Consider the following 10842-nt stretch of genomic DNA (forward strand, 5'->3'; position numbering starts at 1 on the left):
CTCAGAAATTTTCAGCCAAAACAATCCCAGAAATTTTCTTGGAAAAAAAAAAAAAAACTTGGAAATTTCTGAGTTTTAAAAGTCAAAAATATTAGATTTTAATATTAAGAAAATTTCCGAAAATTTAAAATGTTCATCTTTTGAAACTCTGTTATTTTTAAAGAAAATTTATGAAATGAATCTCAAAATTTTGTTGTTTTTTTTCTAGCAAATTTTTGACTTTTGAAACTCTGAAATGTCCGCTGGTCCAACGGTGGAAATGTTCGTCTTTTTGTTTGAATCTAACCGACATTCTGTCATACACTTAAAGTTAGAAGAATTATTATCGTAATATATTTATAACTAATATCTATAATTTATAATATGGGAAAAATATCTTGTTCCACTTATAACTTGTACTTAAGCTCCTATTTCTTGCCAAAAAGTTTCTTGTAAGTTAGTTTTCTTATTTTAAATGTATTTGTAGTAGAAACTAACCAGAAATCCTTGGTAGGATTTTGTGTTTTTGCAGTGCAGGCTGTAGAAACCTACAGGTACAGCTGCTGTGATCTCTCCTGTTATTCTGTGTAAACTTCCTGTTTGTCCGTAGAGAACTGTGAAACTTTTGTTTTATTGTGGTTGTTTAAACTTTTAGTTTAAATTTCTCTTTATATTTATAGAGAAACTGGGTCAGTGCTTTTCTTTTTTCTTTTTGTCGGTACTGTTTGGATGTTAGTCGTGGTTCTTGGAGGAAAGACGCCAGTAAAAGCCTTCCCTGATGGAAGCGGTCTAGTTAAAGGCCACATCCTGTGTTTTCTGTTGTTATAAACTGTATTTATAGAACAGATTTAATGCACAAAAACCTCAAAGCGCTAATAAAAGTACAAATTCAAACAAAAAAACTTGTTTTATGTTTCTCACATGAAACGGGATAAAATTTACAAATGAAACCAGAAATTTACAGACATTCACATTTTTCCTCCATTAAATGAAACCAGTTCGAATCACCAGAATTATTTCTAATTGATAAATATAACAATGAGAGACAGAATATGTCAGATGTATTTCAGGGGAAGCATTTTCTCTGAACTGGATGAATCGGGTCAAACATTTTGGATTTGCTGGAGTTCTGGTCCGTTGCTCCTGACAGAACCGGTGTAACTGGGTCATGAAACATTGACTCTGTTAAGTCACGTTGTATTTTCTCTGTATTCTTAAGGTTATTGTCCATTTTGAAGACCAAAGCTTTTTCCTGGCTGCTGTCTTTAGATGTTGCTGCAACATTTCTGTAGGATGTTTTTTCCTCATGATGCCGTGTAGGAAGTGCACCAGTTCCTCCTGCAGCAGGACAGCCCCACAGCATGATGCTGCCACCGCAGACAGGGTGGTACAAGCATCCCTGTACTTCCTCCAGATGGTCGTTATGCCCAGATAGTTCCACTTTTCTTTCTTCGTATTTCTAAAAGTGAAAATCTTTGTCTCAAGCTGCAGTCTGTCTTTTTATGTTTCTTTTACAGTTCTGGCTTCCCCCCTGCTGAGCGACCTTTCAGCCCGTTTGGCTACAGGAGGACAGGAAGCTTCTGCAATCATAACAGAGGCTCAGATGTCTCTCCTGAACATTTTCTGTTCAGTTTTTTACTGAACAAACAGCAACAGCTGCTTGTATCCTAGCAACCGAAGTCAATAAAAGGCAGTGCTTCTAAATTCCAGTCCTCAGGCCCCCCCAGCTCTGCATGTTTTAGATGTGTCTCTACACCAGAACAGCTGATTCAAATGATTGCACAACGTCTTCTGCAGCCACCAAGTTCTGCAGGAGCCTGTTAATCACCCAAAGATTCAATCAGATGTGTGGCAGAAGGGAAACACCTAAAACATTCAGGCAGGGGGGCCTGAGGACTGGAACTGAGAAACACTGATAAGGCAAGATGGCAACAAAAGACACCAGATCCTTCAAAATAAGACTTCCTCTCTCCAAAATAAATCTTGCTTTGCACTTAAATATTTCACTTCACTTTTTTGTAATTATGTACAATCATGCTACAATCAATAAATAATAATGTAAATTATGCTAAACATAATTTACATTATTAATAATTCATAACTCATGTCTTACCAGCTTCAGCAGAACCTTCAGTGGGTTTTTGTTTTTTGATTTCAGATTAATTTTCACGTTTTGGACCAGAATGATGCTAAATGTCCTCATTTGTTAGATTACAGGCAGCTGAGTTTTAATTGTAGTTTCATCTTCAGATAAACAGAAACTGATCACACTGTTGCTTATTTCCAACTTCCTTTATTATTTATTTACTTACAGCAGCATTAGTACAATGTTTACATGTTCACACACAAATTTAGACAAAGATCCCTTAGAAATATATATCTAGATATTCTGCCAGGCATCTACTGATAACTTTTTATATAGAGCATAGAAAGACTGATGCTAGATTTACAAAGTAAAGTCAAATAAACTGATGCCTTTAAACAAATAATGTTTTTGATTTAACTTCACACTTTTACTCAACAAACAGATGATTATAAGACTTTTGGTCATTTTTTTCCCCAAACTGCAAAAAAGATTAAATAAATCATAAAATAATAAAAGCAGGATTCTAAACCAAAGATATTTTAATATATTTGAACAAGTTAAGAAAAAACAGAAACCTTCATATTTTTACAAACATACTATTGCTTATCATTATCATTCCTAATGGTTTTAACGGTTCTACACAAAGACATAATAAGACTAATATTGTAATATTTGTTCTGCTTATAATGTAGTGCCAATATGAAAATCAAAGTTTCTAATATAACAAAACTTTTTTAGTTTCTGAGTCAGCATACAGGTTTATTTTGAATCTCTGAGGCTAAAAGTGAATTTATAGAAAACTAGTTTACTTCTCTGGAGATTCTTTTTGATAATTTTTTCTGTAATCAGATTCTGGTTTCAAACCAAAAAGAGTAAAACTCTTTATATTTAGTGAGAGTGTGAATTCTTGCAGGTGATAATGTACTTTGGCAAAGCTTGATAACCGCTGAAGATGACAGAGACGTCAGATCCTCCAGACACGCTGTCACAGAGAGTGTTGGGATCTTTTTCATCCGGAGGAGGAAGAATAAATCCTCGTTCACCTTTAGCCGAGTTTCCCAGCAGGACGTCGGCCTCCACAAAGTACAGGTACTCCTCACCTTTCTCCCTCCACAGCTCCAACGCTGCTTTTATGCTGCGTGCGAAGTAGATTCCCTCTCCATACGTTGGGTCTGTAACCAGGAGATTCATTGTGCTGTTAATGTGTCACATGTTTGCTAATCAGACACGGAGTTCTGCAGGGTTGTGTCCTCAGGCTTCCTCACTTCAACAACATGATCCCAGTGGCTCAGATTACTGAATTAGCTCTTATTTTAAATCATGCTGGTAACAATTTCATTTGACAAAGACTACAACAGAAACTCGTCTTAAAGGGGCAGCGTTGCGTTTTTCAGGCACATACACTGCAAAAACACAAAATCGTACCAAGATTTTTGTCTTAGTAGTGATATCATAATACACTTGAAATTAGACAAAACTAACTTATAAGCAACTTTACAGCAAAATATAGGATCTTATTTTGAGTCAACAGTTCCTTAATATTGATGGAAAACTGCAAGTTCCACTTGCAGATTAGTTAAAGTTTTCCATAAGTTGAGAATTTATCTGCCAATTTCACGAGTACTTTCTCATCAATATTAAGGAATTATTGATTCAAAACAAGATCCTATATTTTGCTGAAAAGTTAATTATAAGTTAGTTTTGTCTTATTTCAATAAGACAAAACTAACTTATAATTAACTTTTCAGCAAAATAATTTGCTGCGTGCGAAGTAGTGGATTCCACTACTTTTGCACTATTGCACTAATTTCTAGTGCAATTATTTTGGTACTCTGAAAGTACCAAAATAATTGCACTAGAAATTAGATCAAAACTACTTAAAATTTTGTATTTTTTTTAATGTCTGTTAAAAAAATGCTATACATCTCAAATATGACTTAACAGAAACTTTACTTCCTTATTTATGGTATAACATCTTAAAATTGGGTCTCTGCCCCTTTAAAAACTCCTGCTTTTTCTGGGCCTCCGACTTGAGGAAGTCATCACAACTTGGCTCCTCTGTTAACCATCTAATGTTTTCACCAGCATTGCTCTGAGAAGTGGCTCCTATAATGACCTCAACGGTTCCACCAGGTGTTTGCTAATTGCTGCTGACTAGTCTGAAGGAGCAGAGGAAGGAGGAGAGGGTGTAGGGGGGAAGCTGAGATGAAAGGATTTCTCAACCATGTCTGAAAGATTCAAGGCAACACGCCAGTTTTTTTTTTTTTTTTTTTATAAGAGAATAACATTAGAACATGATGAAATGCTAAGACAAAGTTTATTATGCTATTCTGACTATATCCTTTCACACTAGCATTGGTGTTAGCGTAGCCTACCTTCAGGCGGTGCGCACTCTGCATGGAATCCAATTCTGCTGATCATCTCACAGAACTGAGCAGGGATGCGTTGGAACATCGTTTTAGTAGAGGATCGATGAAGCTGCTTTTTCTTCCGATCGAACATCTCCTTCAGAGCATCATTCTCCACTCTGTCCACCTAAACATAAAATACTTCACTGTGAATCTGTAGTGCTCTTAGTTTACTATAGTCTTTATAAACATTTGTCCTAAAAAATCTGATAAAGCTCTGTAATATCTTTGGATGTTTTTATGTGCTGTACCTTTACCATCCACAGACCCTCAGGTCTGAAAAGCTGTATTCGCTGTGAAAAGACCGGACTTTTTTCATCAACTGTTTTCTTCTCTCCAGACACTTTCATGGCCGTCAGCATCTTCAGCTGATGTTCTTCTTCTGCTATAAAATCTTTGTGGATTTTGCAGAGCAAGACCTCCACCTGCAGGGCGGCAATGACGGCGTTTTCCTCCGGTTTTCCATTGACTGTTAGACATGCATGACCCTTTGAGAAAAACTCCTCAATGCTCAACCCTGTATCAGCTAAATGGGCCAGAGCCTGGTGGTCTTCCTCACTGAAGTGTGAGATGAAGTTGTTTCTGATCTGGATGGGCTTATGCCTATAAAGAAGGTCAGTGAACCACTTCTTAGCCTCGCGTTTTGATTCATCAGAGGGACCAAGCAGCGTGATCTTTGGGGTTGAAGCTCTTGAGGTGTGGAAGTCTTCTGACCCAGAAGCTGGTGAACAAGTTATAAACACAAAAAAGATTACTTTATGAGTAATTTGGATGCATTATGTTGATCAGGAAATCATAGTCTTTGTGCAGCTTGGATGGATTTTAATGGACAACATCACAGCAAATTACTTTAAATGGGATCCAGATCCATTATGTAAAATTCACATTTTGCGTATTTTTGTACTTCCTCTTAGGTCTCGACTGCTTCTAAAAAAAAAAAACAAAGTAAAAAAAAAACCCCAAAAAAAACAACCAGCCGTCTTTCTGGCAATAAGTTAATATTTTTTGAAGAATGTAACGTCACAAATCGGCAGAATTCTGCCCCGTTATCTAGCAACCCCAGCCGAGCCCCAGCATGTTTGGTCAGCTAGTTTTACCGCTGTCTGCTCTGTACAATGGCTGCTGGAAAAGTCAAGTGTTTTGTTGTTGACTTACCATCCAGAAACCACTTACTGCATTCTTGCTGGTTGTGCAGAAGGCTCTACTTATGCTTTTCAAAACTGTGCGGCTGTATGACTGCACATGTGTTTGCAGCCATTTTCACATGCGAGTGTAAATGTTGAGTTGAGGGGAGAGGCCAGCAGCAGATTATTAGGATTTAAAGTGATAAGAAGCCCTAAAGCAGCTAAAATCTCATTATCTAAGAATGATATATGTTTTGTACAAACCATGAATCTATCCTGACCTGCTTAAGGAAGCATGTTACATGTTACAGATCAGTTGAAAAGATGAATTCAGTCTTCACGATAGTAAGCTTTTAAACTAGTCGTAGCATTTTCTGTATTGAGATTTAAGATCCAATGTTTCTGAACACTGAAGCCTCACCAGGGGTCGGTAACAACCCGTCAAATCCGCACAGTATCAAAACACAGATGTCAAGAAATTGATTTATGTAAAATAGTATTTTTAGTTACCTGTTGCCAACATGAAGTTTGATACTCTTTCCTGAAGAGCTTTTATTTCAGCTTCAAAAGCCTAGAAAAAATGAGTCCAATAGTTTTCATGTTATTTACAATTAATTCATACAGAAGACATCCACATGATTTAAGGTGAAAGTTTGAGAATTTTTTTAAAGCAAGAGAACCATCTTCCAAATGATTATTTCTACTGTAACATTTCTGAAACGTTTTATGCAACAGTAAATGTATAATACTTATATCGTGCAGATGAAGTTTTGCAGAAATACCTGGTATGTATCATAATCCAATGGAAAAATTACAAAATAAACATCCAACTTGCTCTGACTCCGTTCAGCAAATTCAGCCACAGCTTTTGACATGATGGAGGCAGATGTTTCTTTAAGGAATCCCAGGTTTCCAGTGCCGATTGCAGGAAAGGAGATTGAGCTGTGTTGGTTCTTTGTGGCTTCTACTAAACACTCATACACCGAACTGTAGAGTAACTGTATTATTGAGATACAAAGACAGGAACTGAAATCAAAGCAGAAAAAGAGATTTTTATTTTAAGTCAAGTACCAAGGAATGAGAGACGTACCTGTTGAGGTGCTGTCCATTCTGTAGGACTCCTGCTCTGTCCAGTGCAAATTGCATGATACACCTGTTTGCACTTCAGGTTATAACCGTTTGTGCAGTAGATATTACCCTTCTTAACAGCTTTGTACATATCTTTTTGGATTTCATAGCCAGCTTTTTCCAATATTGCTTTGGAAATTTGGCCTTGGCTGAGTTTTCGTTCCTCTGATGCAGTGTTTACAATGACATCTGTCTAAAGAAACAAAGAACAAAAACAGGAGTGAATTTAATTCAGACCACCATAAACCCTGTGGCAGAGTTTCAACAATTAAGTGTTTAAGGGGCAGTATTATGTGTTTTCAAGGCACATCGTGCCATTTTATAGCACAATTAATCATCTATGGTACCTTGGGTTGTTATAAAAATGCTCTTATCTGAGATTACTTAAAATAAATTTTACTTTCTGATTTGATGCTTTAAAATTGGGCCTCTAGCTGTGTCCTAATTCAGGGGCTGCATCCTTGCAAAGAAATGAAGACCGGAAGAGAAAAGCAGTGAATTCGGACAGGTCTAGCCTTCATCAACTGACCCCGCCGCCACCTCAGTGTAACTCATGTTGCCTAGCAACCGTGACAGCGTGAAGCAGAGAGCGACGAAGAAATAAAACAACATCGGAGCTAAAGTTTGTTTCTGTCATGTATTACTCTTGATCTCTGTATTATTCTTCACCTTCATAGTAAATCTGTTAGTTTGATTCTAAAACGTTCAAACATGTAGTGCACATTTCTACAAGGAATAAACATGAGCAAATTATTCATTTTCAAATGTAATACTCTCCAGATCTCAGGTAAGCAGTTAAATAAAACTAGTATGTTTGAAGGCTTAACTTTAATGCTCGGGAATAAATTAGCTACGCTAGTAAACCAAACATTTTAAAGCTAGACATTACCTGTCTGAATAATATCGGTGTTTAACTTCCACTCATTGGGGAAAGCTAGTGGGAGTTTTTATAACGATGTGCCAGGAGTCATACTGAACCTGGAGCACCCGGCCAGCTGACAGCTGGTGAGGGGAGCTGGCTGGTAAAACAGCAGACATGTCCAAAAGTGTCACAATTGCAATTAGGTGACGTATTGGTGAACCGAGCAGATATTTGAGAAAGCCACAGTCTTGCCTAAAACGTTGTAAAAAAAAATCATGTTGTGTCACTTAAAGTGTAAGATAACAAAATAATTTGCAGCTCTGCCTGAACACTCGGTTTGGACCTGCAATGAATTATGGGATATGGTGGGTCGTGAAGGATACACCGGACACATCCTTCAAATCAGGGGAAAACATGAGGACGCATTTGAACGAGTCTTTGAATTTGGACAGGCCATGTCATCGGCCTGATAAATCCGTCCTTCGAAGGATGCAGCCCCTGAATTTGGACACAGCTCAAGAAACTTTAAAAACTCCTTCCTTTTCTGAAGCTCTACCTCCAGGAAGTCATCATAACATGGCTCCTCTAGTGACCCTTTACCAACCTTTTTTACCAGAATTGCTCTGAAAAGTAGCTCATATCCTGAGCTCAGCAGATGCTCAGTTTGTCAGACGTTTGCTAATTGCTTCTGCTAGTCTGAAGGACTATTGTGCCTCACAGAGCAGCAACTTGGAAACTGCAGCACAAGGAGGAGCTGCAAATCGAAGGCGGGGCTAGGTCCACCCAGGCATTTTGCACAGCTGGATGGTTGCCATGAAGATTAAAGGATTTCTCAACCATGCAAGAAAGAGTAAAGGCAACACTCCAGTTTTGTTTTAGATAAAGGAATAACATTATGACATGATGTAAAGCTGAAAAAAGCTGATTTTACACAATACTGCCCCTTAAAGTAATTGAACCTGATGTGTCCTCTACTTGGTATTACTGAAAATAAATATGTTGAATTAATTCTTACGTTTTGTTCTTCAATTTTCCCCTTCTGCAGAGTGAGGAGGACATTTCCGATCTTGACTGAAGCTTGTGGGGCGTTCCCGGCTCTTTGGGTATTTTGTGCTGCAGCACTGCTGTAAGTTTGCTTCTGCTGAAGCCTGAATATCTGATTGCATGCTCTCTCCATTTCCTGCACTGTGGGATCATCATGGTTAGCAAGGAAGATTTCTTTGGGACGATGGTACTGCTTAGGCAGCTTGTCATAGAAGGCTTTTATAGTTGACACTATGGTGTCGGCACATTCTCGCAGTGGGTAGTGGAACAACCCGGAGCTAATGGCAGGAATGGCAACAGTTGCCAGCTGGTATTCATCAACTTTATTGAGAATATTCAAGATGGCTCTCTCTAGCAAAGCTGTAGCTCTTTGTACTTCTTGTTGGGAAGGACTTGGCGACAGATTTGGACCCACAGCATGAATTATCGTTTTACACGGTAGTGACCCTGGACCCAAAGCAACTGCCTCCCCTGTTTGTAATTTACCACGCTTTTTGATATAATCATCAGACTCTTGTTGGATTTTAGGACCACCAGCTGTAGACAGAGCCAGAGCAAGGCCTCCATAATGCTTTAAATCTTCATTAGCAGCATTCACAACAGCCTCAGCAGGGAAATTGGTGAGATCAGCTTTCCACACAGAAACCTTTACACCTGAACGCATCATGACCTCTAATCTTATCTCTGGTTTAATGATTGCTGGCGGTCGCTGGTATGAAGTCCTGCTCTCATTCTCCACACCCTCGATGGTGGCCACACATCCAAATTTACTGTTGATGATTTCACACACATCGGCTCCACATCTTCTCACAATGCTGAGTGACGCCTCATATAGAGGAATGTCCAGTTTACTGGCCATCGTTTCTTAGCAAACCTGTGGAAAGATCATACGTAACATCATGAAGACTCAATTAAATGAGATTTATAACCATCCTTTCAGGAGGTCCTCATCTGTTTTCTGATATTAAATCAAGTTTCTGATGATTTCACCACTACACCTGCAACAAAGGTTTTGTGTTTGTGCCAAAGATTCAGTTTTTGGCACCAAAATAACACCATATTCCTGCAAATGGTGTTATTTCATGACATTTTCTTAAGTAAAATGTAATAGTTCTTCACGGACTGGTTAAAAACTAACCTGAGTAGTAAATGTCCAGTACTATCACTTTAGAAATACTGACATATCAGAGGATACTTTGAAGTAAATGTTGGTTAGTTAAAAACAATCACAGTAATATTTTATTCATTAGTTATGTGAGCTGGAATTATTAAAATAGATGATAAATCCAAACTTCCAGCTGTTGTTTTGGACTTTAGTGATGAACAATAAAAACATAAACAATAAAACCCATAACAGCAGACAAAGGAGAACTGTTTGAATTGAAAACACGTTCATGAGGATGCAATCTGCATTATTTATTGATCAAGAAAGTTTTTATGAATTTTAACTTTATAGATTAAAATTTCTGCCTCTTTTCGTTTTAGATCTAAAATGATCACTCTTGCGCAAAGGAATACATTTTCAGGACTTTAGTAATGAAACTAAATTGCAATTTTAATTTAGCTCCAGCAGAGGGAGACAGGTGACTAAAATAAAAGATCTTCAGATCATATAATCATTAATTTGGCCTGAACAGAAACACCTGCCCGACCTCAACTATAAAGTAATCATGTTGATTTCTAGTTTAATTATTACATTTAATATTTGCTGTAATTTTTCCACATTTTAGTGTTGCATGTTTATGTTTTCCTTAATGCAAAGCTGCAAGCAAATGCGGCATAATTTAATTTTAATAAGTTGACCTAACACATACTAACTTAATGCTTTCAGATTCTCGTCGCCGTTTTCCCGATCATCACCCTCTCTGTTAGTGAAATCCAATCTTAACGCCAGCGATCACTTTAAGTCACATCCAAATGCGAATTATGAACAACTAAACTATTTTCAGTTCAGCTTCTCATTAACGTTAAATAAAAAGTAAAGGCTTTACCCATAAAGGAGTACTTTCGTTTAAAAGAGAAGAAACAAAGAGGCGAATAGCTTACCTTGCCTGGCGTGGAAAGTCCCGAGTGAAAAACTGAAAGTAAACTGGAACTGGGTGTGGACCAGTTCTAACTGGTTGAACTGCTAGATCGAGTTAATAAGTCTTCAAAATAACAAAGAAAACATGTCGCTCTTCCTGCTGCGACTCCTTCTGCGCCAATCCCGCA

General features: G+C 37.7%; 1 protein-coding gene across 2 annotated transcripts in view; it reads right to left on the reverse strand.

The window, feature by feature from the left end:
* Nucleotides 1-2256: 2256 nt before the first annotated feature.
* The window catches only part of parp9 (poly(ADP-ribose) polymerase family member 9), a 35369-nt gene continuing 26783 nt past the window's right edge, over nucleotides 2257-10842 (reverse strand). The window contains exons 1-8 of one of the 2 annotated variants that reach the window (XM_044132522.1): nucleotides 10678-10810; nucleotides 8603-9505; nucleotides 6688-6918; nucleotides 6380-6595; nucleotides 6108-6168; nucleotides 4725-5194; nucleotides 4441-4600; nucleotides 2257-3237 (exon numbers count right to left, since the gene is read on the reverse strand). In XM_044132522.1, the coding sequence (XP_043988457.1) occupies nucleotides 2954-3237; nucleotides 4441-4600; nucleotides 4725-5194; nucleotides 6108-6168; nucleotides 6380-6595; nucleotides 6688-6918; nucleotides 8603-9490 (2310 nt within the window). In that variant the 5' untranslated portion in view covers nucleotides 9491-9505; nucleotides 10678-10810 and the 3' untranslated portion in view covers nucleotides 2257-2953. Of the gene's footprint in view, nucleotides 3238-4440; nucleotides 4601-4724; nucleotides 5195-6107; nucleotides 6169-6379; nucleotides 6596-6687; nucleotides 6919-8602; nucleotides 9506-10677; nucleotides 10811-10842 lie in introns of those variants that run through there. The other variant, XM_044132524.1, reaches the window with a different exon arrangement.

Source organism: Gambusia affinis, linkage group LG11 (assembly GCF_019740435.1).
Source record: "Gambusia affinis linkage group LG11, SWU_Gaff_1.0, whole genome shotgun sequence".
Lineage (NCBI taxonomy): Eukaryota > Metazoa > Chordata > Actinopteri > Cyprinodontiformes > Poeciliidae > Gambusia > Gambusia affinis.